Source organism: Fibroporia radiculosa (assembly GCF_000313525.1).
Source record: "Fibroporia radiculosa TFFH 294 genomic supercontigs, scaffold3327, whole genome shotgun sequence".
NCBI classification, from domain to species: domain Eukaryota; kingdom Fungi; phylum Basidiomycota; class Agaricomycetes; order Polyporales; family Fibroporiaceae; genus Fibroporia; species Fibroporia radiculosa.
The window spans coordinates 59402-87398 of record NW_012133383.1 but is presented as its reverse complement, the minus strand read 5'-3'; the positions used below and the strand labels follow the sequence as shown (position 1 = coordinate 87398).

Below are 27997 nucleotides of genomic sequence, written 5' to 3'. Positions count from 1 at the left end.
CTACATATTCATGTAAGGAATGCTCGCCTTGTTCCCAGATTCAAATGACAGTCCTACTTGGATTGCTTCCTTTGCTTCTTGGTATTTGTCCATTCTCAAGAGGGCTCTTGCTTTCCGGAAGTGGCCTTTGCTCCAATGCCGCTTCAACTGTATGACAGTTTCGGCATCGACAAGTGCCGCTATGTAGTCTCCTGCCTCGAGGAAGGCAGCTGAGCGATTTGAGATAATAGTGGAAAGCTCTTCGCGCATGACCTGTTGCGCCTCCCAGGGCGGCCGCTGTACGGCAATGTTTGCAGCCATGCTGTATCGCTGAATTGCCCTGTCATGCAGACCGCCTTTGAAGAGAGTCTGAAACCGCCCACGATCAGTCGCCGAGGTGGCCATACAGAGCGGGGTAGCGTACATTTCCTTCTTCCTTCGTGTTGGTGATTGCTTGTGACATCTGCTTACTGACGATCTGTGGAGGGGGTGGACAGCGAAGTGCCGGGTTGGTTTGAAGGATACGAGAAGTTCGGTTGAGGGGGGCATAGTCCACATCACATGTTGGACATTTTTCGAGCGAGTGGGCGCCGCATAACGCCATACAATTGTCCGGCGGACCCAGAGCAATATCGACGGGGCGGAAGCTGGCTTCAATCAAAGCCTGCATGGCTGGATCAGGCGGGCGAATGGCCATGGGGGGCGGCTGGGCACCATTGATACGGACTGGTTGCTGACCTGGTGCAGGAGAGACCGGTTGAACTGGAGAGGCTAGCGAGGGGGTGGGCGGTTGAGACATCGCTCTCGAAAACGTCCAAACTGCGTCCGCTCTTCAGGTAGTCTCAAGCACCCGACACGTTCACAGTTCCCTTTTCTGGTGAATTGTCAGCGGGCTAGATTTCCCCTTAAGGCAGTAAAGCTTAGTCATCAACACCGCTGTTAGTAAGGGCGTCGAGTGGAAAGTTTTCCTCATCGCCTTTCTGGTGAACCATCACCATCTCGTTTTGACCCCAGCGCGTTATAGACAACACTCGTCCTTTCGAAAGTTTTCCTTTTGTTCAGTTTGACTTAATATGACAAATGGAATGGTAAACGGTGCCGGTCTAGAGAATCAGTTTGGTGAGTTATCAGTTCTAACTGCGATTAAACGAAGTGCGATGTTGACTCTACTTTTTACTCAGCTTCTCTCGGTATCAACGGCACAAAATCTGCATATGTTCCTCCACATTTAAGAAGCCAGCAGCGGGCTGCGTCAAGTCCCATTGTCCCTGTTGATGGGTTCGTGTTGGCACTTAATTATATGGATTATACAATTCGAGCCGATGATTAATCTAGCAGGAGCGGCTGGACTGACTCCCGCTCATCCACTCCTTCGTCTCGTGGCGGTTATGGTAGTGGTAGGGGCGGATACACTGAGCGCAGCGTCAGTAGCGCTTACGCTAATCGTGGAGAAAAGTGGGGAGAGCGGACCACCACTGGTTGGCAAGGACATTCTTCAAAAGGCGATGGCGGTCCTCGCGACTCCGGATTTGGTGTTTGGAGGGACGGATTACACGTTCCCGGTCCCCGCAACATGCGAATGGAGAAGGAGTTGTATGGAGACGAACATGATCCATCGAAACAACATACAGGAATCAATTTTGAGAAATACGACGACATTCCCGTCGAAGCTACAGGCGCTGGAGTCCCGGAGCCCGTCAATGCATTCACGAACCCGCCTTTGGACCCTGTTTTGCTAGAGAATATTGGATACGCTCGTTACACTACACCGACACCGGTGCAAAAGTACTCGATACCCATTGTTGCACTTGGCAGAGACCTCATGGCTTGCGCTCAGGTCCGTTGGATTATGCAACGCACTGGTTTACGTTTTACTGACACGCTCCCTTATCTCAGACTGGTTCTGGGAAAACAGGCGGTTTCCTATTTCCAATTCTATCAGCATCATTTACTAATGGACCTCGACCTCCTCTCGCCGATGCGATGAGTGGCGGGTATGGTCGTACACGAAAGGCATGTCCTACTGCCCTCATCCTTGCTCCTACGCGAGAACTCGTCAGTCAAATCCATGAGGAGGCTCGCAAGTTCTGTTACCGTTCATGGGTCCGACCGGCTGTCGTCTACGGTGGCGCTGACATCAATCAACAGCTGCGCCAGATTGAGCGTGGCTGTGATTTGCTCAGTGCTACTCCCGGACGTCTTGTTGATCTGATCGAGCGCGGCCGCATCAGTCTTGCTAACATTCAATATCTTGTTCTCGACGAAGCCGATCGCATGTTGGACATGGGTTTCGAGCCCCAGATCCGCCGAATCGTCCAAGGGGAGGATATGCCTGGCGTCCAAGCACGCCAAACACTGATGTTCAGTGCCACCTTCCCTCGCGATATTCAAGTTCTCGCACGAGACTTCATGAAGGACTATGTCTTCCTTTCGGTTGGTCGTGTAGGTTCTACCTCGGAGAACATTACGCAGAAGATTGAATATGTTGAAGACGGCGATAAACGCTCTGTTCTTCTTGACGTGCTCTCCGCCCATGACCCGGGACTTACACTAGTCTTCGTCGAGACGAAACGGATGGCCGATATGCTTTCCGACTTCTTGTTGACGAACCACCTTCCTGCAACGTCCATTCACGGAGACCGTACTCAGCGCGAACGCGAAATGGCGCTGCAGACGTTCAAGAGTGGACGCACGCCAATTTTGGTCGCCACTGCGGTTGCTGCTCGTGGCCTCGACATACCCAACGTCACGCATGTTGTTAACTATGATCTGCCGTCTGACATTGATGACTATGTCCACCGGATCGGTCGTACGGGCCGTGCAGGGAACGTTGGAGTTGCTACGGCGTTCTTCAACCGTGGCAATCGCAACATCGTCCGTGACCTCCTCGAGCTTCTGCGGGAAGCCAACCAGGAAATTCCGGGTTGGTTAGAAACTGTTGCACACGAGAATGCATTTGGCGGCGCTACGCGTGGTCGCGGTGGACGCGGCCGTGGAGGAGGCCGTTCCCAAGCTTCCCGGGATTTCCGTCCTGGGGGAGGTGGTAGTCACAGCGGCCGCGGAGGCGGAGGTGGCGGTGGTTATGGAGGCCCGCAATACGGTGGCTACGGTGGCAGCAACGGTTATGGCGGCGGCGGTGGCTACGGCGGCGGCGGTAGTGGAGGCAGCTGGTGGTAAGCTGTCAGGACTCAGCATCCGACCCTGCCATGCATCCCTCTTCCCGACTCCACACATATGCCTCCTTTCATTCGATCATGATCGCCTTCATCGTGAATCCAGCTTGACTTCCTTCTCGATAAGAAAATTATTCCTCGATGTCGGTTTCCTATTAATCTGGACTTCTGGACTATGCGCTGCTCTCACATCATTGCGGTTTTCGTCTCGTTGCATTGCTGCTCATCGTTTATTGTAGGGCCCTACTTAATCGTCTGTTTCCATAGTCGGGCGCCGATTGCCCCCCACAAGTTTACAGCATCATATCCATAGACGAGGGGCCATCCTCCCAAGCATGAGCAGATTCTGTCGGTCTTCGTTTCGCGATACCCTACTTATTGCGACGCGCTGGTCGTACATCCTATAGCTTAGCATCACGAGACAATCTGTTAGAGCATCGCATATCTTGTAACGTAGTCATAGTTTAGCATCTCTTTATCGCAATATATTCACCGACATGCAGTATCGTTAGCAATCGTTCTCGTTTGTTCTTCTGTATGCCGGATTATGTAGCGAGTAGGACCCGGCGGCTGCGAGAGGCCAGGTGGCCAATCAGGGTGGCGGGGGACACCCGTCTCGTAAACTCACTCACTTCAGAGGGCCTGCGTGGCAATCTTTCTTGCATATTCTGACTAACCCGACCACAATCTCAAGACGGTGTCCACGTCAGCTTCGTGTTGCTTTCCCCCTCAGATTGGTCTAAATGTTGCTGACAGCCCTTCCGTATCTCAGTCACCACAGCAAGCCATGTACAGAGCGCTCTCGCCCATTTTCGACGTCCCAGACCTGCCAACTCTCAGAAGAGTAAAGCCACTCCCGAAACGCAGACGGACATCCGAGACGTCTCTCCACGGCGATGCGAGCAACACCATGCCCGGAATCCCAGCTATCCTTTCTGCTACCGACGAGCTGATGGCGCACGCAGATGCACTGACGGCGCAGATGGCGCTGCAGTCATACTACATGCCTGTGCTCGGCGGCGTCCAGGACCTCTTCAAGGGCGATCTGCACTCTGCGACATCCACGCCGATCGATCTGGGTGGGAGCTTGTTCGGGCTGGCTGACTTTCGCAGTGCGCACGACGACGACGAGGAGCAGACGGGCGATGGCGATTATGTCGACCACCTACAGCAGCCTGGGAATACGAAGAAGAGGAAGGTCCCCGCGAACATGTCGGGCTCAATGCATGGGCATGACGCCGGCTCAGGTAACTCTGGCGCAGAGGACGATCCGGCAGACCGCGGTATCCCCAGCGGAGGCCGGCTGGACCGCGATTATGACACTATCAACGTCCGCCCGCCGTCTTCGCCACTCGCGATGCTCTCACAGCAGAGGAAGGGGCGGCTACCGAGAGCGACCCGTGCGGCGTTGCAGCACAAAGAGATACTAAGGAGCCGGAAGCGTCAGTTGGCCTCGGTACTTGGGGCGTTGTCTCATGGAGACACGCTGGCCTTGGACCAAGCTCTTTCTGCCAGTTACCCATTCACACGTGTTGGCTGGGGCGGTGACTTCAAGGATCCGCAGCCGCCAAGGGTCAGACTCTCTCGGCGGCGGGAGCCTCGTCTTGCTCGCGCGTTTCGTGCGTTTCGTGCTGCTCTACCCCCAGCGCCCGATGATCCCAAGGCCGTTATATCATCGGACACCAAGTTTTCATTCATTTGCCACAGCGCGAGTGAGTAGTGCCGCTTCCTTCATGTGCGTATGTGAAGCTAATGAATCAAATGCGTTGCTACAGCCTCAGATCGTCTCATAGCGACGAAGGAGGAGGTCGCCGAGCTGCATGCCCGTTTTGAAGCGGAACTCGCTCAACAGGCTGCCAAGGCCGCAGAGGCGGCAAAACAAGCGGCTGCGGCGCTCGGTGGGCCTCTTGTCAAGCGTGCGGATCGCTCGAAGCAGGGTCGCGCGTTCGGACCCCGCAGTTCTGATCCGAAGGCAGGGACTTTGGAACAGTCTCTGCTGGGATCGAAAGACCGCGGGGGAAAGAAGAAGAAACGATCCGCTCTCGCCAATGCATCGAACCCGCACCATTTGCGCAACTACGTGCCTTCTCGCCTCCCGCACTCTGGACAAGCCAATACGACACAGGCCGTACAAAATGCCCAGAACCTCCTCAGCCCGATTCCCCTGCGATTCTTGTCTGCGGATATACCTCCAAGAAGGCGAAAGAAGTCTGACCACCCGGCCGTCCCGGTGTCGATCCTGGCGAACCCTGCAGACGAGTGGATCTGTCCGTTCTGTGAATACAGCTTATTTTATGGCGACGACGCCGGGCTCGAGCGTGCGGTGAGGAATCGCAAGAAGATCCTGAGACGACGGCGCCGAGCCCGAGAGCGTGCGGCAGCAGCAGCGAGCGGCAGTGCGACGCTGAAGACATCGGAGAAGGACGTCCCTGCTGAAGACGGGCACCCTGGATTCGAAGCACCGGCCGCTGAGAGCGGGGTGACGGCAGCAGGAAAGCAGACGAAATGGAAGGAGGAGAGGGGTCGCGGGGGGCACGGCATTGCACAGGGAGCACTGGGATGAGGAGGGCGGTGGACCTGTGGACATGGACAGAGGAATTGGTGTACGCTCGTTTGTTGCGCATTGCTAGCATTTTATTTGCGTTGCCGGCGTGAATCTGAGAACCGCATCGCTGAATCTGAGGCACGGCGGCGAGATAGACTCTGGGTCACGTGCGGGGAGCTTCTCCGGTTCTGAGTCGGGGGCGGCTGCGGGCAAGTCCGCTGAGTGCAAGTTGAGCGAGTAAGTTCGCGGCCAGCAGCATTGCGTCGAGTTCCAAGCTGCTCCAAGTTCTTACCAGGCCTGCCTGTTAGCGCAAGGCCAGTCCCAGGCGAAGCGGTGGCTGAGGCCGATCCCAGCGGCAGCCAAACTGGCGCGAGTGTGAATAATCAAACTGTCACCTCCCGCAACACAGCGGGGTCTGCCCTCGTCTGCAAGAATATTGTGCGGTGCAGCAGCGGGCCAGCAGCTGCGAGGACATGTAAGTGCCGTTTCGCTGTTGCCGTCGTCGCATCGTGCCTTGTCTTCATAGATCTGCCGATCGGCGTCGCTGGTCTAGCTGATTCAGAACCCAGTCCGTGCCGTTCCCCGCCTCCCCTGATGCATGATGAGCGACGCCACTACGGTCGTGGCCGCCCTTTTCCTCGTCTTGTCCAGTCGTCCTCCTTCCCATCCCCGCCGTAGGACATCCATTCGTTTATCTCCCGCCCCCCCTCTCTTCTATCACCCTCTGCCATTTAAATGCTATACCCTTGTTCTCCGCACTAATGCCTCTCTATTTTTCCTATGATCGCCCTCAGTTCGCGGGTCCTGTCTCCACCGCCGTCGCTCAACCTCTTCCTCGCAGCCCGACGCCTGTTAGCTCCTACACATCACTCGACCACGCGCTGGGCACAGAAGGCGCTCGTGACACCAACAACGCCGTTTCCCAACCGCCGACATCCCAACCCGGCCAACCTCATCCTTCTCAAATGGCGTCCGACGGCCGTTACGTCTATCACGCCCCGCCAGAGGTAACTGGCCATTACGCGTATTCTTCCTACTCAACCCCGTCCTACGAGCCACCTCAGCTTTCTCATACCATGTCTCGGCCACCTGCTCGATCTGCTTCTGCGCAGGCCCATTCTCCTCACGTACCCTCTCAGCCATATCCTCCCGCTTACCCCCCTCAGTCGCCATATGGGCATCCAGCCTATAGCGTTGTCCCAACACCCTCATGGACCGGCGAAGGCTGGCATCAATATCCACATACATTTCCGCCACCCCATCCTCCAGGTCAGGATCCTCATTATAGTTCTAACGGCGCGAGGCCAGACATATCGGCCAGCGACCATCGACCATATCAGCCGGGTCCGTCGAGACCCGAGTCCCATCGTCCCGAGGAGCGGCCTCGTCCGCCGGAAGCGCCGCCTCAACCTAAAGTACGTAAACCAAGAGAGAGCGATCCCCCATCCCCAGTATCTCCGAGGCCAACATCCTTGGGCCTCGACTTTCATAAGGTGATTGCTTGCATTATCGGCTGGTCTGAACGTACAATGCTCATACTCTGCTCGTGCATATTCCTTTGTAACCTCCGAAACGCTACAGTTAACAGAGCAATATGGCTTCGTGCTTGACACATCGCAAGGCTTGCTCAATGAGGCCTCGTCTACTACTGGAAGGGCAACTATCGCTCCTGAATCTATGGAACGGATGTCGCAGGCCGCCGCATTTGGGTTTCAGGCGATAGACTCTGCCGGGAGGCGTGTTGCACAGGCCGAAGTTCAGCGGACACCCCCCGAGCGCAGCCCTGTGGAGAGCGAGGCCGGTACATCTCAACAGCCAAGACCAGTCAGTGTACACTTTCGTGTCGGACGCGTCGTGGCTTACATTCAATTTCTGTCACGATTATTACTTACAGCAGCAACAGCAACAACAGCAACAACAACCACAACCGCAGCAGCAGCAGTCGCAGTCGCAACAGCCGCAACAGCCAGACAACAGTCAACCTAATACGGAGGGGCAGACATGTCTGGGTTGTAACGCGACCTCAACACCAGAATGGCGTAGGGGTCCTATGGGTCAGTCCGATCTCGTTGATCTCATGCCGGAGATGCTCATTTCTCCGTATATCTCCAGGCCCACGCACTCTGTGTAATGCCTGTGGTCTTGTCTACGCAAAATTAGTGCGCACACCGCTCTTTTTCCCAGCCCAGACGGCTGACACCATTCCTCTCATAGCTTAAGAAACGCAGTCGTGATCCTGCACGTATGCGTGGGTCTTTTCCGGGAGGCGCCAAGCTGGGTGCCCAGGGTGCCCACGCCCTTGTCGATGATGCTGCAAATGGCTCCGACGGTGACGGCGGGAGCGACGACGAGGACTCGTACGGCTCGCAAGAGCGGCGCAGTGACAGTGGGTTCCATGGTGGGAGAGATTGATAATATGAGGCGCCAAGGTTATCTTCTTTGGGTTCGTGCAATTGGCCGTCCTCTCTACTTTCTGACTGCTTTCTGTCGTGCGTCCTTGTTTTTCTTGTTCTTCGGTCATCTTCTGTATACTTTAGGTTCCCCATGCGTTCTGCCTACTCCTCGCGCTACCCTGTGCCCTGTGCCTTTCTGCATTCTGATCGAAGGTCGCGGCCACTCCCTCTGAAAATACGCCCGTCACCCTATTCAATGTGGGTGTAGGCGGGGTTTTTTTGCTCCTTACTTAAGAAGTCGCCTGTGTCGGTTTTTCTGACGGTCGCCAGCGGGTTTGACAGTCTATCTGTTTTACAAATGTAGCCCATGGTTGTTTTGCGGCATTCATAGGTGAGAAAAATCGGCTACCGCTGTGCGCGTGGTGCAACGGCCCTCGTGAAACGTCATCTTTGTTACCCACGCCTTGTGTTGACGATTGCAATTATCATGGATCAGAAACCGGTTCCTGTTGTTGTTATTCTAGTGAACAAGATCTTAATGTATGCAGATCAGTATCAGCGCACATGCTTCCCAGGAACAGTCTTGCTTCTCACAGCAGAACAGCAACAGAATTCCTTTTCCTGCTTGGCGGATCATGAGAAGACAGTCCACATTGATTATCGAGCCAGGAAGCAACCCCTGTCCTCTGCGACGGGGATATGATCCGAGATTCCAGTCGGAGAGTGAGCACGGTCGATCCCTCCAAAGTTATAACGAGCACCGTCGAGATGGTAAAATTACAAAATATGCACTACGTCTATAATAATTACCGGAAATACAAAATACAGGCTTGTGCTCACGACCCTCCCTGCGCCGCCTTGTTCGCCCCAAGCGGCATCTGCTGGGGATGGTTCGTCATCGCCGGCATCTGGTGCTGGGCGTTGGGTATGGGCGCACCACGCCCGATGCCTGGCCAATAGCCCGCAAGCACTCGTCCAGGCTGCATATTCACGCCCACATGGGCATGATTCATGTACATATGAGGATACTGTGCCAGGATCTGCGCAGCCTGGGCCTGGTCGTGCGGGACGCCGTGCTGCTGCTGTGCGCCGGTCGATGCCGCCGCCTGCGCTCCGCCAGCCATCTGCTGTGGCAGCATCTGAGGGTGCGACGGGTGACCATGGGCCACAGGACGCAGATGAGCAGCGGCGGCGGCGGCGGCGTTGTACTGATTTTGCAAGGCCGCGTAGTTGTAATTCGTTTGCTGAGGCCCATGAGCGGCTTGCTGCTGCGCGTTCGGCGGCATAGGTGATTGAGTGGTGAGTCGTTGATTGGCAGGCATAGGGCTATTGCGGGCCGGAGCATTCGCCTGGCCTGCAGCTGTCGAATTTCCGGCCACGGGTGATGCGCTGGGGCCCGGGGCCTGATTCATGCGCTGTTGGGCGGCAGCGTTCTGGTATGCTTGCATCTGGTAGTACATGCTATAAGGCATGGCTGGCGGTTGTGTAGGATGCTGTGCCGTCTGCCCAGCCTGAGGGTAATTGGAAGCGGGTGTTCCATTTGCAGTTACATTTGGTTGCGTTCTCTTCTTGCCTGCGGCTGCTTGAGAGGCAAAGTTGACCGCTGTTACAGGTGGCTGGAACGTACCTGCGGTATGCACAGGTTGTGTGGTAGCAACAGGTGCTTGTCCTTGAACCGGCTGGTGTTGACCATGTGATGGTTGCGCGGGATGAGGCGCTGCTGAAGAGGGCCGAGTCCCAGCATTGGACGGACTATTTGCGGCGGCAGTATTAGGCGGCGTATGAGGTGATTGCGACGGTCTAGGAGCGGCCTGGAGGTTCGCCTGCTGGGGATAGTGAGGCTGTAGATGTGGTGGGATAGGCAGGGGCACTGTCGACTGGGCTGGAGTCGCGGATGCTCTGGCCACAGAAGGAGACCGAATGACGTCGTGCTTTGCGTTCGCCTTGCTAGGTTCCTGAGATGCCTGAGTAAGAGCCGCTGGTGGAACGGGGGTGGCGGGAGCTTGTGGTACCGCAATCGCGGTGGGGATAATCACGGGGACAGGCGCTACCGATGGCGGGTATGGCATGGCAGCTTGTGTCCCTGGAGGAGCAACCCCGGTGTATGGGAGAGCCGCCTGGGTAGCCTGGGAGGTCGTGGGCGCATTTGATTGAGACTTACTAATCCTGAACCTAGCAGCAGCATCCCAAAGGCGGAAACTGATTTGAGAGGCTAAATACTTATGTGACATGAGGTGTAGCTGGAAGCACTCGCCTCGGTGCTGTAACAGCTGGCCTTGTGAATTTGGGATTCATAAATTGTGCAAGCTTCGCCCTACGCGCCTTCTCAGTCTCGTCGTCCTCTTGTTCCATAACGGCAGCTTTACGCTTGAGTGGGAGGGGCGTCGTTGGACCGGATGCCCTGAGGACATTGTTCGCGACACGAACTAGATGTGGGTCGGGGTCGAGACAAAGCGGTGGAGATGTAGCCAGCTACAACGACACATTAATCACCGCAAGCGGAGCACATCCGACGAGAACAGCGCACCAATATTCGGGCTTCCACCTCTAGCGCTTCATGATCCGTCCAAGTATTCCCTGCCTTCTGATTCAGCAAACAAATGTCAGCCCAAAGGCTCTCAGGGTTCGGGGTCAGGACCACGCGACTCCTCTGCGGTTCCTCAAGTAAGGGATCTGTGACTCTCTGTGGACGAAAATCCTGCAGTTCTACAATCATACATCCTTCCGAAGCCATTAGTTTTTACCACGGAGGGCAGCACACGAGTCGTACGGACCATCGTAGAACGGGAGCTTCGCGGTGTCAAATAATTCCAGGAAGTCTACCGGTATTCGCTGAGCACGAATGTCATCCAGAAGCGACTTGTGCGGGCGAAAGTAACTCTTTATAAGTTAGTTTCCAAAGTGGTGGGAATTGGAAGCATACCGCAATCTGGTGAGTGTACAAACACTTAGACCCGTTGTTGAGTGTCCAATAGTCAGGGTACAGCTTGACGGTAAAGGACGCAGGCGAGAACTGGTGCTCGTCCAGCAGATTCTGAACCGAGCGGGAGAGGTTATAGCTGGTCATAATGCCCAGTATGTAGGCAGTGAACAAAAGTTAGAGATGAATCATGTCAATGTCGACTAGAGCGCGATATATCGAGCACTGGTTAGTCCTGGCCACAGCTGCTGTTCATTGAATGATTGACCGTGTTGTTCACCGTCGGACCGGCCCTTGTGTGATCATTGTGTTACGTAAGGCGCGTATATGGAGAGCGCCCGCCGGTAGAATTAGCACGAAGCTGTTTAGATCCATGTCAGCAGGCGAACTGAAAGAGGTGAGCCGCAGTGGAAGCTTGAGTAGAGAATTTAATTGAAACTGTTTCGCTTAGCTGATCCCATTTCTCCATGATGCAAACCCACAAGTGCGGCAGATTGCTCTTGCCAATCTGCTCGGACACACACCGAAAGGGTCTCCAAACCGCGATATTTTCTTTACTGGGCTGAGAAACAGTGGATTGCAAGAATCTCAAGATAGCGACATCATCCGCGATCTAAAGCTGCTATGCCGAGACCAATTAGTGAGCTGTTATGTAACCTTTACAAACCTATCTGCGAACTGACTTCAATTGCAGGCAACTGCTCACGACGCCTTTAGGGCATTGGTGAATCTATCCGATTATTCTTTGCTCATAGGGTCTCTGTCAGAACTTTCATTTTTGAATTTTCTTGTATCCTACATTCTCGTTCGTATCATATGATTTACAGTTCCCTCGAGATCACCCTCTAATTGACCTCTTACGCAGAACCCTCAAGCCATCCTCGCCGATCTTGCATCGATGTTATTGTCCAACCTGACCGCGTCAAGTTCAACATGTTCTGCGCTGCTTACATTGACTGTATCCATACTTCCTGATCCAACATCGCCCACACTGTATTTTCCTACCCAATCGCAATGCGGAACCTGTCCCGCTCCTGTACCATATCCATCCGGGGGGGCGCAGAGTGTAGAGGCCCTTCCTCTTCTCCTAGATGCTTTCATTCAGGGTGCGACAGTCGAAGACACACAAGGCAAAGAGAAACGAACACGTAAAGGGAATTTACATTTCCTGTCCAGCGTTTTCGCAAATTTAAGCACGGTAGGCATCAGGATCTCTGTAGCATGCGAGTTGATTTTGAGGTTTACAGACACTCACAGGCCGACTGTTCTTTCTCACACCGCGCCCGACTGATCCCATGAAGTCAGAAATGACTGTAGAATATCCGTTGTCTAAGCTCCTCGTATTTACCGAGCACAATGATATCATTCGACGTGGCGGTGTTGCATCTGCGCTCAAGTTCGTCTGACATAGTCCACATATCCACACTCTCTAATCTTCTTTCGCAGAAACTGTGCATTTTACGTGCAGGCCCACCGAGCACTCTTATCTTCAGACACAGAACGCGCCATCGTACCGCCATCGACAATCGCTGCGCCTGGAGTTGACATTCTTCCGTATGTATTACTTCCATTAGCAGGCCCGGAAGAGTTCGATCTCGAAGTAGGTCATGTCTTCCATCATATTATTTTATTCCTGATGGCTTACTTTGGACCAGGATCAAGAGCTGCTACCTGCAGCCCTACAATTTCTTCCGTCTACCAAAACGCGCGAGCCCGATCCTGTGCTACGATTAACTCACATTGAGACACTTCTCTTACTCTGTACTACACGATGGGGTAGGGAGTATCTCAGGAAGAATGGTGTTTATGAAATAGTACGGGTACTACACGAAAATGAACAGGTTGACAAGGCAAGTACGCCATTTTCCGAATATTACGCTATGATATTCATTGCGGCCAGATTTCTGAGCATGTAGAGCGCCTGGTCAATTTCTTGAAAAGAGATGAAGGGACGGAGACAGAAGTAAACAATATTCATACCCTGGAAGAACCTTCGGATGAAGTGAAGGCGGAAGTCGATGATGATGATGAAGATAGTAGAATTGAAGAAATATAATATTCTCGGACAATGCTGAAGTGTAATTCCTCCTGGCCGTGTTGAACGGTCATTCTTCTCCATGATATAATTTCCTTTGCTTATGCTATACTAGTATACTACACTTCTGTCAACCCCCTGTCCTTATAGGTACTTGCGGAAGAACTCCACCGTGGCCTTGAATGAGCCTTCCTTACCCGCCTTCACCTTCGGGTCGTTCTATCATGTGGGAACATGTCGTCATGAAGGCGGTACTAGCAGGAATACGAAGGATCCTTACCATATCACCACGGACAGCGAAACCGTGCTTGCAACCATCCCAGTACGTCCTCAAGTAGCCGGGCGCAAATTTGCCATTTCCGAGGAGCTCATCTGAAATCGCCTGAGACTCTTTTGGGAACTGCTGGTCTTCCTCGCAACTATTGATCAGGAGCGGTGCCTTTGATGAGTCGCGATATTTCTTGAAAGGACTGAGCCAGGGTCAAAAATTATCACGAAAAGTTGCATACCTCAAGGTCGGCGGGAACCTGCAAGCGCGAAGGGTGCGAGACAACGGTCACATGGGACACGTTCTTGTTCGCGAGATAGAAAGCCGGAGGAGCTCCGAAGCAGTATCCGGTTGTTGCAATACGCGTCACTCCGCTTGCCTGTAACGCCTCGACGATTTTGTCGACCACACCCGTCCAGCTGTCGTCGCCGTGCTTAGAGAACCAAGTAACGCGGTCGAAGGTAGTATCATTAAGCTGTGCATCGGAGATAGGATCACCAATGAGAATGTCAGGGACGATGACCTTGAAGCCATTCTGTGCGAAACCGTCTGCAAGAAGCTATGGAGCCCGTCAAGCCTTCTGATTCTTGTTGCGAGTGTTAAAACACATACCTTGTTGTTGACGAGAGCAAGGCCGAAAACGTCCGTGAGGAACAAGACTACTTTGTCCTTGGGATACTCTCCCTTCGGTGTCGCGACATAGCACTCGACGCCGTTGATCTGCTCGATTTTCCCTATGGACCGGTTAGATTGAATCGGTCAAGGAGATCCTGAAGCCCGAGTATGACACACCCTCGGGGGCGCCCTCGTGGCGGACACCTGTGTGAACGGAATAGGTTATTGAAGTTCGGCAACCGTACGAGCTTCAACACATACCGCTAATACAATCCTGACAGACGGGCTCGGACATGACTTATACAACTGCTACTGATACGAGAAAGAGGTGGGTATGAGGAAGATGCAGGCTGGAGAGTCGTTTGCGACCAGCAGGCCTTCTTATCTTCGATGGAGAGTACTTACCAGTCATTCCATATTCGTCAATAATCCACCGACCAGCCACCGATCTGGTAGATCGGTATTCGATATCCGGCCGGAGACTGACGAATAGCTACGGCACTGCGGCTTCGGGCTCGGCTCATCCGCCCGTCAGGTTCAGTCCAATTGAGCTTAGTTTTAAGTCACCAACGACTACTAACTGGACTGATAACTGATTTCGTGGCAGGCGTCTGGCCCCATCATTTGAGTTGGCCCAGCGCGCTCTCAACGAAAACTGTAAGAATATCTCGTAGCCTTTAAAGACGCAGTTTACGTCGTGAAAGCGTCGCAAGTGTGTCGACGTTTCGAGCCAGTGCTTTGCACAGGAAAGACTTGAAGCAAACCTCAGTACAGTGCGCGCAGTATATTACTTGTTATTTGACGAGTTTCCCATGAGGAAACTGGTTGAAGAAATAGATGTCATTTTCTGTAGTTCAGTCAATGATTTGTGTACAGTGAGTCTCATATGTTTCCACCGAGCCAAGGCTCGGAGGAAGCAAAACCACTCTGATAGGTGAACAATTAGGATCCGCGGGTAGGATCTTCTTTTGACAATAACGTATGACTCCGGTGCGCGTACTACCGGAAAGCCAAGCTCAATGTCGATATTTTGGAATTTATCACGATCGTGCTTAATCTACCCAGCTTTCATGAACTTCGGCTCCCATCGTATTCAAATTGTATGCGAATCGCCCCAGGTTCGTCAAAACGGGACCGCAACAGAAGCCAGTTGGGGTTCCGGCACCACTGGCATGATACGTGGGGTAGCAATGTTCCGACAGTCTGAGATTAATGCGCGCTATACGCTTTATTGCGAGTGGGAACACAAGAACTGAGTGGGGGATAGTATATGTATAAGGAAGCCCCTGCAATTACAATTTCACATGGCCGTTACGGCATTGTACCATATCTGACCTCTATAAGTATTTGCGGAAGAACTCCAGTGTCGCTTTGAACGAGCCTTCAAAGGCTGCTTTCACCTTCGCATCATTCTGCAGCGCGAGTTATCGGTCAAAAGTCTGGACTGATATAGTTGGTTTATGCTCTCACCATATCACCACGAACGGCGAAGCCATGCTTGCAATTGTCCCAGTACGTCCTCACGTACCCGTGTGCAAACTTGCCGTTGCCAAGGATCTGGTCCGCAATCGCCTGGTCAGCCAGCGGAAACATTGGATCGTCCTCGCAACTGTTGATCAACAGTGGGGCGGTCGCAACATCACGATATTTCTGCAAATGAGGGAGGCTGTCACTTCCCTAGAACTGGAACTATACGAAACACAATGATAGCACCTCAAAATCGGTAGGCGCCTGCAAACGCGACGGGTGCGACACGACGCTGACATGAGTCTCGTGCTTGAGGGCCAGGTAGAACGCGGGAGGGGCACCGAAGCAGTACCCCGTTGTCGCGAAGCGCGTCACGCCGCTCGTCTTCAACGCATCGACGACCCTGTTCAAACCAGGGATCCACGTGTCCTCGTCGTGACGGGCAAGCCATCCGTAGCGGTCAAATGTCGTGCTGTTCAACATCTCGTCGGAAATGGGGTCTCCGGCGAGAATGTCGGGCATGACGACTTTGTATCCATTCTTGGCAAAACCATCTGCGAGGAGCTGTGATACAGGTGGACGCAGGCCCTTGATTGCATGGCAGAGATGAGGCCCACCTTGTTGTTATTGAGGGGAATACCGAAGACATCAGTGAGGTATAGGACTACCTTGTCCTTAGGGTAATCGCCGCTGGGTGTTGCTACGTAGCATTCAACGCCGGAGATCTGTTCGATCTTTCCTGCAGCGATGTCAGATTCGATCGGCCAAGAACATTGCCGGTTTGTAATACACACCTTCGGGTTCGCCTTCGTGGCGAACGCCTGCTCATACATTAGAACAGCGAATGCGAGTGAGACTTACAAAGCCAAGCAAACTGCACACATACCACTAATACAATCTTGACAGAGAGACATCGCTAAGTGAAAGTTGGATGGAAAGCAGACGGTGTCGAAACTGTTGAGTGCAGAGTCGTCTCAAACCGACAGTTTGTTCGTTCAAGTGCAACCCTTTTTGTACTTGGAACCCCTCACACACGGTCATCTTACATTCGTCAATAAAATGAGCAGCCAACGTGCAGATCCTGCGGTCGGTGCTTCGGACTCCGGCCGCAATGATGACGGTCTCTGGCACCGTCTAGCTGGCCTGCCCTTCCGATTGGTTTGACCTGAATTAACGCCATTCGAGGTGCACAGAGTGTCACTACTACTCATTCAAGGACGGTCAATGAGGATGACACCGAACCTATCTTGTAGCGACGCTATCCCGCGATACCGGTGATTATAAAGCCTAGAATAGACCAAATCACCTAGTTTGACTGTGTCTCGACGCCAATGGGGCCAATGAGAATGGGAAACTCAGTGCGCTCATTCATCCAGAAGGGCTCTAGATAGATGTACATACGTTGGTCAGCCGTAGGCATCGGGAAGCATAGGGAGACAACAGAGCGTCGGGGAGTTCGCATTTGTCACATGTCAGTGGTGTCCTCTGAAATAGTAAATGGCTGTAGTCTATAAGATGCTCGCTTTAACGCTGGGCATCCTTGAACTTGATTTTCGGTGCAGAATTAACGATAGGCTAAGGACAGAGGTCTGAGAGGCCGGGACACATACCAGTGCCTCTTTGTGCCATACATAACACAGCAAAACAGCTCATGTATTAATTGCGCCAATGTATGGAATAACTTCGTCATCAAGAGCTTTCACCGTTCGTTTACATTGGGTGATCACTTACTCATAGGACATATACTAAGAAGGCTCTGTTCTTGAAATGTATCACATATACAGAAAGAGAAGGCAAGCAGTGATTCTTTATCAGACTAGATTTTAATAGAGCATTCCATCTAAAACATATACAACAATCGCATACGACTGACACGCGAGGGTGATCACGACGGACCGGGGCTGCTTATAAACCCGGCACGCTGAGTAAAGGTAGCGAATGACATTCCAGGATGCTGGTCATCGATAGTCCTGGACCGTGACGGGTGTTAGCACCGGTAGCCAAGTGCGTTCCAATAGATAGGGGAACACGGAAGCGGGACGAGTTACGTACCGGCGTTTCATTTCGCCCCGCCAGGTCACCTCTCGGAGTGCTGGTGACCGGATGGCTGCACCAACTATGCCAAGTACGAGAGCGGACATTGCCTCGAGCACGATCTGTGAGGGGTATATGGATCACGATGAACGGGCATGACTAATGGAGACGGACGTCTGGCGGGAGGGCGCCTTCCGGTCTTCCTAACGCTTTCAGGTAAGAGAGGTCTACGAGCAACTCGTGAATGCGCGCGCAGTTTAACTTATCCGAGGAAGAAACGAACGTTCATACGTGGAGAAAGCGGCTGCGAGAGAGGATAAATGTGGAGATTGAATACGACGACAGAGGGACGCACCGTGTAGCATCGCAAATGTTGCAACGAGGAGGAAGAGACCACCGAGCATGGTGGAGTGGAGACCGAGAAGGTCGGAGCCGGGTGGGGAGCAAGCAAGGAGCTCGGGCTGGTGCGCGACGCGCAGTCACGTGGCTGTGACGCGCCTGGCTGCTCTCGGCGCTTAGCGATGCGTTTCGCTCTCACTCCGCCAGCGAGGATTCGTACTTATAAAGTCCTCGAGTGACGCTGGCTGGCCATCCCCCCGTCTTCAGTATCGCCTAGTCCACCCTGACAAAATGGCTGAGTCCAAGCACAGGTATGTCACGCAGATCGCCCTCTCGCGTGCTCATGGCAAATGACTTCGCATCTCGCCGGCGTAGCACTGCTCATGAGAAAGCCAGTGGCTGTGACCCATCCACTGGCACTCGTCATATCCCGCCTGCGCTTTCGCGCGATCCCAGCATAGATATACAGATCCCAGAGGGCACCGTGCACGTCTCTCGGCCCTTCCGATCGTTCAGGACACGCAAACTACGCACCATGATCACCTTCTCCCCACGCAAGTCGCATTTCGATATCACCAATGAGAGGACTGGAAGCAATGAGTTCCGCGTGCGTTCCTTACCATGCTCGTAGTATTTCCGCTGACCGCCTTGCGCCTGACAGGGATTCTTCACATTGTTCTGGATAGGCATGTTCGTCTTTAGCATCCGCACTTACATTCGCAGCATAGAGGAGCGCGGCTACCCTGTCGAAGGCGCATTCTTCTCAATGTTTTCTCGAGATGCCGTCACCCTTGCCATCTCCGATGCCGTCCTAGTTCTCAGCACCGGTATCTGCGTGCCTTTTGTCAGGGCGTTCACGAACGGCTGGTTCAAGTACTACTGGACCGGTGTCGCTATCCAGCACCTCTGGCAGACAATGGTACTCTTCGTCGCGATCAAGTGGACCTTTAACAGGCACTGGCCTTGGGTGCAGTCCGGCTTCCTTACCCTTCATTCGTTAGTGATGGTCATGAAGATGCACTCATATGTGACCACCAACGGCCAGCTGCAATGGGTGAATAGTCAAGCGGAGGAAGTCCAAACGCAGCTGCGCCATGTCGTCGCTGACGAGGGAGGATGGGAGACTGCGCTAGCTGCAGCTCAAGAGAGCAAGGCGCAGATGGAGGAGCTCGAGCGTGCGCGAGGGAATGGAGGCGAACATGACATGACCAATGGGGTGGCCAACGGGACGCCGATGGTACCCGAAGGCTTGACGTCGTCCTATGTCGACGTCAACGTCGCCGCTGCGCTGCGCCAGCGATTGGCTGCCACTGGCCGCTCGGACGTATTGACCTCACCCGTTCTGCATTCTTCCACATCGACGTCATCCTCAACAGATATTCCTCTTCAGCGTCTGGCGCAGGCAACAACCACGGGAACTCGCATGCCAGAAACTATCACTGAGATTCTTTCGCGATCCCCCGATGCAGCGTCACAGATTCTCTCATATCATCCTAATCCCAACATCGCGGATCTGGCCCGAGAACATATGGGGCTATTAGCAGAATTAACGAGCTCAGGTTCTGCACGTATACGATGGCCTGCGAATATCAACGGAAAGAACTTTGTTGTATATATGCTCGTACCAACTTTAGTCTATGAGCTTGAGTACCCTAGGACAGACAGGTACGCGTATGCGTCCAGAATCCTTGAGAATTGGGCTAACTGCTTTTATATATAGAATCCGACCACTATACGTATTTGAGAAGACGGTTGCAACGTTTGGTACATTCGCTCTGCTATACACTGTCACAGAAAGCTTCATCATCCCACTCACACCTACTCCGGAGCAGACCGTTTGGCGCTCGCTGCTGGATCTTTCCCTGCCCTTCATGGTAGCTTTTTTGTTGTTATTCTATCTTATTTTCGGTGCGCACTCGTTTCTGGCCATTTGCCGTGACATAAGCGCTGATTTGGCAACATATCCGCAGAATGCATATGCAATGGGTTCGCGGAGCTATCATAGTGAGCAGCCGAGTACTTGTTACCTCTTCCGTCATGTTTGACATTTAACCCACAGTTTTGCTGACCGACGCTTCTACGACGATTGGGTGCGTTGACACATAGCGCATCTGTCTCAGATTGTTGATTAGCTCCTGTGTTCAGTGGAATTCTATTTCCTGGGATGAGTTCTCGCGCAAGTGGAATCGGCCAGTGCACACGTTCCTGCTGCGCCATGTCTACACGTCCTCGATGAGCTCCATGAAGCTGACGAAGAACGGCGCGATGTTCTTCACCTTTTTGTTGAGCGCTGCCGCGCATGAGCTCGTTATGACGATTGTGACAAAGAAGATTCGGTGAGCGGAATTGCGTATGTTGCATGAGCTGATCTCAAAAACTCACGGGCAATGGATTTTTAGCATGTATTTATTTATCCTCCAGGCAAGTGCTGTTCGTCAAAGTTGCGTGTGGGCATTGTTCACGAACCTATGCTTTCCAACAATAGCTTAGTCAAATTCCGTTGATTGTCGTTGGTCGAGCACCAGCTATCCAGCAGAACAGGTTACTAGGCAATCTGGTCTTCTGGGCTGGTCTATTTATCGGCTTGCCCTTACTATGCGTTGCGTATGTCGCGTACTAGACACGACGAGACACGATCTCAGCGCAACACCCACCTACATTCCGCTGTCTCGATTCTGAGCTAACCTACTACCCACTCCTATGACTTTACGATACTAATGACTACGGTCCGTTGAACCATGGAGAAGGTCGGTGAATATGACACCCATCTTGCGTATCTTACACACTCGGATCTAGTGTATAGTATAATGCGTATCTCGGGAGTGTGCCTTGCGAGCACAATCTATAATATAAGCCTTCTTACATCGTCTACATGCAGTGAGATGCGCTGGAAGTGCTTCATAGTCATTCGCCTGTGCCAGGCTGAGGCCTGAGATGTATATCTGCACTACAGGCAGCCCGGTGACTGTCTTTACATCTTACCTCCACCAATAGCTGCTTTCTTATCAGTGTAAGCCTTGAGGCTGCAATCAATCGTCAATATTCGTTCATTAAATTTAAACTGACCACTGACCGCTTATAATCCCTTTCTAGCTTGTTTTTGTCAGTCTTCCCATCCCCTCCCACATGTTTATCCTTGTTCTTCTCCTTCCTTGCACGTCGCTTATCTGCCTTCTCCGTGGTCGAATCAAGCTCAAGTAGGTCACGGATAGACGGGAGGGCGGATGATGCGAGAGGCTGCAGGCGCATGGGGCGTTCCTCCGCTTCTTCTTCCTCATCTGAGTGTACACTTGCCGGTGGTGGGGGCTCCGCGACAGAAGATCGGCTCGGCTCCGCAGACTTGCGCGGGGGCGTTAGCGACCTTTGTCTATCTTCTTCATCCGTTACGAACCAACCACCTCTTGTTGGCGGCTCGTTGGAGGTAGCCTCTCGAAATTCGTTCTCTGGCCGATCCTCATGCGCTTCGCCATCACTCTCGTCGTCATCGCCCAAATCAACGCCAGTATACTCTCCTGCGCCAGCAAAGATATCAAAGTCTTCTTCGATAGGCTCGGTCTCCTTCGCTGGTTGAGGCGGCGATCGTATGAATGTAGATGGTGCCGCTTCTGGGATAGTCTCCGAAGAAGGCGACTTCTTTCGGATTGATCTCTCTGTCATATCCTTTTTCTTCCGGTCAGACTTCCCTTCAGACTTGTGTTTTCCTTTCTTCTTGGGCTTCTCAGTGGTCACATTCCCTATGGGTTTGAACTTGCCGGCCTTTTTCGCCTCCTCAAGTTTCGCAACCTCCCCAGGAAGTATCTCTTTTGACTCCGCATCACGTCCTATATCCCCGGTCTTGGTTCGTTTGGTCTTCAGCTCTTGCACAATCTCCTCGCGGGTGCGCTTCCGCGGTATCTTGCGTAAGGCTTCATTGAAGGCGGTCTCGAGCGAAACATCATCTTCAGCAGCAGTGGATGCAGCCTCCCGGACACGATTTTGTTCAAAGAGTGCAAAATCAAGCCCTCTGACCAGCACTGAATGAGTACCGTCACCCCCAAGGTAATGACTTTGCTCTTCTACCTATCGAAATTGATAGTGAATCAAGTACTAGCAAAAACCAAGTACGTGCTTACCGCTTTCCTGTCGACATTATCTGCATTCCTTCGCTCGAAGTCTTCGGCGAGTGCTTCGACCTGTAGCCATGAACCTTAAATACCACATGCCTACCAGAAGGGTTATATAGCAAATAGATAATTGCCTGAGCATAGTCACTTTCAAGTCCTAGTCGCCTCTCTGACGCACGATCACGGTAAGGATGTGTTCCTTGCGATTTCTTGTTCACCGTTCGCGGTTTGAAAGCCGGCTGTGCTGCATCAGCGGTCTTCCTGGACATGAAGTTGTGTCAGAAGGTGGATAAAGAAACGACATAAATGGTTATTACGGTTTTGACTTGCTAGTTGCTGCTAAGAGGGAGCCACGGGAGGAGGGAGTGTTGGACGCGCCAGCTTTTGGCGTCTGCAAGAGTTTCCTGAACGAATCCTACAATGCGGTAAGTGTAAGAAACGATCGTAAATGTAACGCGCACTTGATCCATGCTCGAGAGTTCGAGTGAATACAAACGAAAATGTCACTCAGTGCTTAACGGAGCTGCGGCCTGCGTAGTGGAACCAACGGAGAGCAGTGAGCTTGACGGTAATTGGCAATACCTAAGATACCACGTGATATAGACACAACTAGCTAAATTTGGCATGTCCGCACTTTTCGTCCGACAATAATAGAGAATTTACGCCACGCGCACAGTCCATATTTGTGTCTAACCAAAAGTCATCCGCTCACTGTGAGATCGTAGTTGGCGGAATTGTCATTTAAGGCTTTCAATAGCTAAATGGCTTTCTGCGTTGAACGATACTACTGGAGCAGTTGGAGTATATCCCAACAACACCATCGCTCCGTCCACTGTTGAGTCCATTCACAAATAGCTCAAGCTGGTCTCGTATCCAGATGTTTCTTTGACACATCTGGGGCATCCTCCTTCGCTAGACGCCCATCAAGCGTCCCCCGCAATGGTCACGGTACTGAGTCTTTACCCACACATGTCGAATACACATCTGAGTACGAGACCAGCTCAAGCTACCACAAGCCGAAAGCACTCCACGAAGCGGGGATCGATCGGTCATCAAAAGCTTCACTGACACTACAGTAGTCAAGGCTGGCATGGACTTGGATGCTGTCGCGCAGCCCATGGATTATGAGATTTATGAGTCCAGTCTCGAACCGATGCACTGATGATTATGACGGGTGTGAGAGCCCAACTGTCCCTAGGATTTATGGATGCAAACAGAACTGTCATATCATCAGATATGCTCCTGATGTTTTGGTAGGCTGCACTGCCCAAGTTTGCCTCCACTACGAAGATCGACCCGATGCGCGAAGTGTCCGCAACTGACTGGCTTGAAGAGATTGTCCGAGACGAACCGTCCGGGCAGATCGAAGACATATTATTTACATCTGATTGGAGTTCCATGGTATGGTCGGAATCTGTGGATAGGCAACACGCGGCATGATGGATGGGCGTCTATGCATCGCCGACCGACAGAGCTGATTGGGCCGTGCGGTAAGCTGACCCAACTCAGCAACCGACAACCGACGCCACACATAAATACACTTCGCCCGACTATGTTATTCTGGCTGTCCGTTTTCGCCCTGTCAGCATTACTGGTAATGTGTACGTTTGTTCCGTACCCCTCTGACAGATAGTTAGCTGAAGCGTTTGCTTGTGTCATCAAGTGGCATTCCGATATCGTGCCACCCTCATTCCCTATGTCCCCAACCCGGTCAAGTCTCTATTCCCGAGACTTGGACACTACAGCCCGCTTTCTACCTTTGCCGAGCAAGCGGATGCGGGTTTGACTTCCTCCTCGTTCGACATTGAAGCGAACATTCAGGAAGGCGATTCAAGGGCTGGTTTAGATGAGCGTGGTACTCAGGAGGTCTTGGAGATCATGCGTCGTGAGCGAGTCAAGTAAGCAACTTTGGGCCATGTTATATACAGGCAGCCTTATCGGTGTCCAGCTTTGATCAGGCGAGGTTGATTCGTCAGAATCGGATTCTGGCGGCGAATGGTATCGATCCCTCTGGTACGTACCAACACTGTGTGCATTTGGACATGATTCATGGGTCGGTTGTTTATATTGAATAGGGATACCACTCGATGCGAAGGCTGTAACGAGGCTATAATCTTTGACGACTCCTGTTTTATTTTGCTATAGTGCATGTACCATTTCGCTGTCCGCAGCACTCGACCCTCATTGTTATATCTACTTCATGGTGAACTACTCATGTCTAATGCTTCACGGATTTGCAGTCTCCTTGCATGCTTCTCCCGGGGCATTTTGTACTTCAAGTGAATCATATCTAGTCTTGATGTTACAGCTTTGTGGTTTCTCCACATTTTCTCGGCTATAGTGCTAAGCGAGGACAGGTAAAAGATGTAAAATTCCTTGTAACCCACACTGCCATTCTACTCGATATTACGGTCCCCTGGTCTAGGATATATTATTTTCGCTGCTAAAAGGTCAGCTTACATAAATCCTTTTGTGCCGCGCAGTGCGGTAAGATGGTGCGCACGTGACTTATCGGAGCAGTGACAAAGATCTCACGGGCCAATGATGCCTTCAGCACTTCAGCACCACTAGGTCTGATCCTAAGTAGTACTTCTTCGCCGTCACTCTAATCTGCAACACTTCTATTGCGCTGTAGGACCAATTGCCGACGAATGCTGGTACAACGGATACAATTACTCTCAAGATGATTCAAAGTGAGTTCGAGACGCCCTTACGAGGGCAGCAATCTCAGGCATGTTTTCCTGGCATGTGAAGTTTGTGGGTGATGCAATGATTGTATATTGTGGACATAAAGTGCACTTATCCTGTGGAGATCCTTGATGAAATCGTCGCTTTCATTCTAGCTGGCAAATATGCATTTTCGGCAATATCAAATTTCTCCCTAGCTTCTTACCAACTTCGCCAAACCGCTTTGAGGCGTTTTTTCCACAGGCTCAATGCTCGATCTAGTTCTCAATGGATTCGTTACTGTCAGATTCCCGGGATGTATATCTGGGTCCGGTGTGTAGATAACACCTTTTGGAAGTCGAGCTGATACATATATGCGCATATAATCAGTTCTCTGGAGAGCTCCTCCAAAATAATCACCACAGAGATCAGCTTACTGCGTCATTATAATCATCTACAAGTCCTCGAAATTAATTTTCTCTCTGACGGGCTTCCTACTCAATCCACCCGCATCAAATACATCTTCATGCACTTGACTGCCGCTAATCTCCGGGAACTTAGGCTGACGTTTCTTCCCCGCATTGATTCAAACCTACTTGCCATAATTGCTTCGAAGTGCCCTTACCTGGAAACTCTTGATTTAACCTGTACCGACCGATTGAATGAGACTTGTTGCTGGCTATGTTATGAAGAATCTTCCGGCTGTGTTATACACTCTCCAGTCCCGGACATTATTTGCACTGTGGACGATCTTGCGGTATCTTCGACTCTCAAAGGCATCACCTCGACATTCATCTGACGAAAATATTTATAGATGTCATTCGCAACAGCGCTGAAGCCTCTTCAAAGGCTTCAACATCTCTTTCTCGGGATATTCCTATCTGATTTGGACGTCGTTTATCACCACCTCTTGCACCAAAGCGAAGTCTTGTCCGATTTCCCAGGGATTTTTGGACCCGACTTGTGTCCTCGCTGCTCGGGCGAGCATGCTGCTGCTGTCAGGGAGAGAGAGCTTATAGCCAGCGCCATAGTTGCGAGAATATTGACCTCTGTCAAGACAATCTCTTGGAGTACGTTCTTTGCGCAGGACCAACCAGGAGACGATACACTAGCTCGGATTACAACGATATGGATTAGTAGAATTAACGGCATGATTACCGTCAAGCGGTCGCCTCGGTAGTCAGTTGCTATCAGGATGAGTGGATGTATACTAAATCACCGCCAATACTCGTGATAATCTCATGATATCCCCGACCCACATCATAGTCCAGTACAAACTTTACCGATTACTGGAACGATTTGGCATTTGCGTGCGCGGTAACTCTGCACCGACAGAAAAGTTGTTCGTTCACATTGGCCTGGCCCCCTTGTAAAACCTACAGTACAGGTCCTGAAACACTGATGATCCGGATACTGCCGCGTCGGTATCCAAGCACTGTACATACGAACGTTATACCTTAGACTTACCTCACCACGTCTAGTCAAAGAGAATATACTCTGTTCAGCTTACTCGTGGATCTGAGGCTCTATCCTGTACACTTCTGTCCTGTAATCGATGATCGAAGTATGCCGGACGAATGATAACGCATTTGAAAAAAATATACACTTAAACAGATAATATGCAATCTAAATCTCCAAGTAGTGAGGGAGATAAGATTCGATTCATCTGTAGATCTTCAAGTACCAGAGGAGACCAAACCCACTACATCGTGTATACGTATGAGATACTTCCGGTCAATAAAGAGCCAACTAGCAAAATGTCGGATGTCAATTTTTTTAGTTGGAACTTCCTTGACTCGGACGTGCCTTTGTGTCTCCTTTTCAGTCATATAAACATCGGTGTAGGCAACAAGCTTTTGAGCTTGCAAGAGGCCTCTGGAAGCTCCTGCGGGAATGATACGAGCCTCGTCGAATATAAACGCGTATAAAAACCGATGGGTGATCAGATGAAGCTGGTGCCTGTAATCGAGAGAATGCAAAGCATACTTGAACAACAAGAAATATTTACCGCCCAGGGAGGCAAATGCGCCACTGAGTGCAACCTTGCCACAGCCTCAAACCACAGGCCACACTGGGAGCATCGCCTTGACCACAGCGGCCTTCCCTTTGTATTTTGTGGACAAAGCCGCAATGAGTCTGGCTTACGTGAGTTGGGTGAATGCACGAACATAAAGCTCTCAACGACTCACTATATATCCGCCAAGGTCTACCTTTCACGTTTCGTACCTGTCAGGCGCTATGTCAGATAAAGCAGCTGAACATGCTAGACTCTCTGATTTCTTCTCTCGTCTAGCCTCTGGTGAACACAGTCCGCTTTCGAAGGAGTTGGGCCTGACCGCGACGGCATGCGGTGGCTCAGTTATAGTAACGAATTCAGGTCCTCAAGAGGCAGCTATATCCAACGCTATGTCCCACCTGGTCGTACCGCGACGTACTAGTAGGACTACCTTCCCATCAAGCTGTAGGGAAGTAGTCGAAGAAAATATTCCTGAAAATAGCTTATGTCAGGCTCGTGTGGACGTCGTACTGCATAGCTTCCAAGATCTCGCTAATTTCGCAAATTTGGTGACATGTGTGCTAACGGATTCCCGGTCGAAATACCAGCCACTCCCACATGATTGCAGGGGGAAGAAAGTGTCGATTTTTGATGTGCAAGACGAAGATGATGCGCTTCGAGCCTTGAAAAAGCGGCGCATGGCTGGCATGAAGGGGGCTGTGACGGATGCTCTTAGGTGCTCCGATGACCCATGCTCTCCTGTTCGCGACACTTTCGCTGGCCCTGACGTCCAGCCCTCCACATGGAAGGAGGGGGCTTCCACTACGATACCCCGTATTCGTTTGCCATCTTTCTCCGATCCCGTCAGTAGTGCAACACCAAACGGAAACGACGAGGATCCAAAGGAGTGCCCTGGGAGCTATGACGAGGAGGTTGTTCTGGATTATGTTCGGGGACTATGCGAGAGAAGAGTAGCCCAAAGTAGACGGTGCCATGTGGGAGCAGAGTCGGACTATTCATCCCCTCCGACATCTGCATCTAGTACCCAGACGACGTTTGTCTTGGTGACTGAGGGAGCAGCCGAGGATCCTTCGAGCGTGTGCTCTCGACCAAGCATGAAGCGTCGTCTCGAACACTAGCCTAAGTAAGCAAACGACTGAGCCGGTTGTGAATAATAAACTGACTTGATTGCATTTCGTTACAGACAAGACAAGTTCATAGGCAGTTGACCCGAAATCAACCGCATAATCATTCTCCTGAAATGAAAAGTATTCCATGTCATTTTCTCACTTCGATCTTCAATTCATTATGTCCAGCGTGGCTGAATATGACAAAGGCCCTCACCATCATGATATAGTCACATCATATACCCTAGCCATTTAAGTACGATTAGAGTTCAGCATGAACCGACACATTACTAATAGGACAATATTTCTGTATTAAAAAAATCTCACAGTATTTGG

General features: G+C 51.8%; 12 protein-coding genes across 12 annotated transcripts; 7 read left to right on the top strand and 5 right to left on the bottom strand.

Moving 5' to 3' along the window:
* FIBRA_04687 (uncharacterized protein) lies at nucleotides 1-778 on the bottom strand (the record flags this gene model as incomplete). The annotated part of the gene is made up of 2 exons (XM_012326477.1): nucleotides 1-348; nucleotides 404-778. The coding sequence occupies 2 exons, from the start codon at nucleotides 776-778 to the stop codon at nucleotides 1-3; spliced, it is 723 nt and encodes a 240-aa protein (XP_012181867.1).
* Nucleotides 779-1052: 274 nt separating this feature from the next.
* FIBRA_04686 (uncharacterized protein) lies at nucleotides 1053-3156 on the top strand (the record flags this gene model as incomplete). The annotated part of the gene is made up of 4 exons (XM_012326476.1): nucleotides 1053-1098; nucleotides 1161-1257; nucleotides 1318-1816; nucleotides 1876-3156. 4 exons carry the CDS (start codon nucleotides 1053-1055, stop codon nucleotides 3154-3156), a joined length of 1923 nt encoding a protein of 640 aa, XP_012181866.1.
* Nucleotides 3157-3939: 783 nt separating this feature from the next.
* FIBRA_04685 (uncharacterized protein) lies at nucleotides 3940-5715 on the top strand (the record flags this gene model as incomplete). Its single annotated transcript, XM_012326475.1, has 2 exons — nucleotides 3940-4864; nucleotides 4928-5715. 2 exons carry the CDS (start codon nucleotides 3940-3942, stop codon nucleotides 5713-5715), a joined length of 1713 nt encoding a protein of 570 aa, XP_012181865.1.
* A 743-nt stretch (nucleotides 5716-6458) lies between these two features.
* Nucleotides 6459-8109, top strand: FIBRA_04684 (uncharacterized protein; the record flags this gene model as incomplete). The annotated part of the gene is made up of 5 exons (XM_012326474.1): nucleotides 6459-7190; nucleotides 7279-7521; nucleotides 7592-7751; nucleotides 7810-7856; nucleotides 7912-8109. 5 exons carry the CDS (start codon nucleotides 6459-6461, stop codon nucleotides 8107-8109), a joined length of 1380 nt encoding a protein of 459 aa, XP_012181864.1.
* Nucleotides 8110-8926: 817 nt separating this feature from the next.
* Nucleotides 8927-11157, bottom strand: FIBRA_04683 (uncharacterized protein; the record flags this gene model as incomplete). The annotated part of the gene is made up of 5 exons (XM_012326473.1): nucleotides 8927-10309; nucleotides 10359-10562; nucleotides 10618-10796; nucleotides 10865-10949; nucleotides 11014-11157. The coding sequence occupies 5 exons, from the start codon at nucleotides 11155-11157 to the stop codon at nucleotides 8927-8929; spliced, it is 1995 nt and encodes a 664-aa protein (XP_012181863.1).
* Nucleotides 11158-11383: 226 nt separating this feature from the next.
* On the top strand, nucleotides 11384-13066 carry FIBRA_04682 (uncharacterized protein; the record flags this gene model as incomplete). The annotated part of the gene is made up of 8 exons (XM_012326472.1): nucleotides 11384-11407; nucleotides 11462-11650; nucleotides 11705-11815; nucleotides 11876-12208; nucleotides 12258-12406; nucleotides 12457-12610; nucleotides 12666-12864; nucleotides 12927-13066. 8 exons carry the CDS (start codon nucleotides 11384-11386, stop codon nucleotides 13064-13066), a joined length of 1299 nt encoding a protein of 432 aa, XP_012181862.1.
* Nucleotides 13067-13189: 123 nt separating this feature from the next.
* Nucleotides 13190-14223, bottom strand: FIBRA_04681 (uncharacterized protein; the record flags this gene model as incomplete). Its single annotated transcript, XM_012326471.1, has 6 exons — nucleotides 13190-13264; nucleotides 13326-13505; nucleotides 13555-13872; nucleotides 13926-14047; nucleotides 14106-14132; nucleotides 14190-14223. 6 exons carry the CDS (start codon nucleotides 14221-14223, stop codon nucleotides 13190-13192), a joined length of 756 nt encoding a protein of 251 aa, XP_012181861.1.
* A 1042-nt stretch (nucleotides 14224-15265) lies between these two features.
* Nucleotides 15266-17833, bottom strand: FIBRA_04680 (uncharacterized protein; the record flags this gene model as incomplete). Its single annotated transcript, XM_012326470.1, has 10 exons — nucleotides 15266-15340; nucleotides 15399-15578; nucleotides 15642-15959; nucleotides 16013-16134; nucleotides 16190-16216; nucleotides 17292-17365; nucleotides 17448-17551; nucleotides 17604-17656; nucleotides 17713-17733; nucleotides 17785-17833. The coding sequence occupies 10 exons, from the start codon at nucleotides 17831-17833 to the stop codon at nucleotides 15266-15268; spliced, it is 1023 nt and encodes a 340-aa protein (XP_012181860.1).
* Nucleotides 17834-18081: 248 nt separating this feature from the next.
* FIBRA_04679 (uncharacterized protein) lies at nucleotides 18082-20108 on the top strand (the record flags this gene model as incomplete). The annotated part of the gene is made up of 6 exons (XM_012326469.1): nucleotides 18082-18375; nucleotides 18430-19433; nucleotides 19489-19676; nucleotides 19739-19772; nucleotides 19828-19858; nucleotides 19914-20108. 6 exons carry the CDS (start codon nucleotides 18082-18084, stop codon nucleotides 20106-20108), a joined length of 1746 nt encoding a protein of 581 aa, XP_012181859.1.
* Nucleotides 20109-20739: 631 nt separating this feature from the next.
* On the bottom strand, nucleotides 20740-22341 carry FIBRA_04678 (uncharacterized protein; the record flags this gene model as incomplete). The annotated part of the gene is made up of 6 exons (XM_012326468.1): nucleotides 20740-20791; nucleotides 20842-21827; nucleotides 21881-21933; nucleotides 21975-22132; nucleotides 22189-22286; nucleotides 22333-22341. The coding sequence occupies 6 exons, from the start codon at nucleotides 22339-22341 to the stop codon at nucleotides 20740-20742; spliced, it is 1356 nt and encodes a 451-aa protein (XP_012181858.1).
* Nucleotides 22342-23423: 1082 nt separating this feature from the next.
* Nucleotides 23424-23984, top strand: FIBRA_04677 (uncharacterized protein; the record flags this gene model as incomplete). The annotated part of the gene is made up of 4 exons (XM_012326467.1): nucleotides 23424-23472; nucleotides 23535-23769; nucleotides 23820-23884; nucleotides 23947-23984. 4 exons carry the CDS (start codon nucleotides 23424-23426, stop codon nucleotides 23982-23984), a joined length of 387 nt encoding a protein of 128 aa, XP_012181857.1.
* A 2792-nt stretch (nucleotides 23985-26776) lies between these two features.
* Nucleotides 26777-27673, top strand: FIBRA_04676 (uncharacterized protein; the record flags this gene model as incomplete). Its single annotated transcript, XM_012326466.1, has 1 exon — nucleotides 26777-27673. One exon carries the CDS (start codon nucleotides 26777-26779, stop codon nucleotides 27671-27673), a length of 897 nt encoding a protein of 298 aa, XP_012181856.1.
* Nucleotides 27674-27997: the final 324 nt, after the last annotated feature.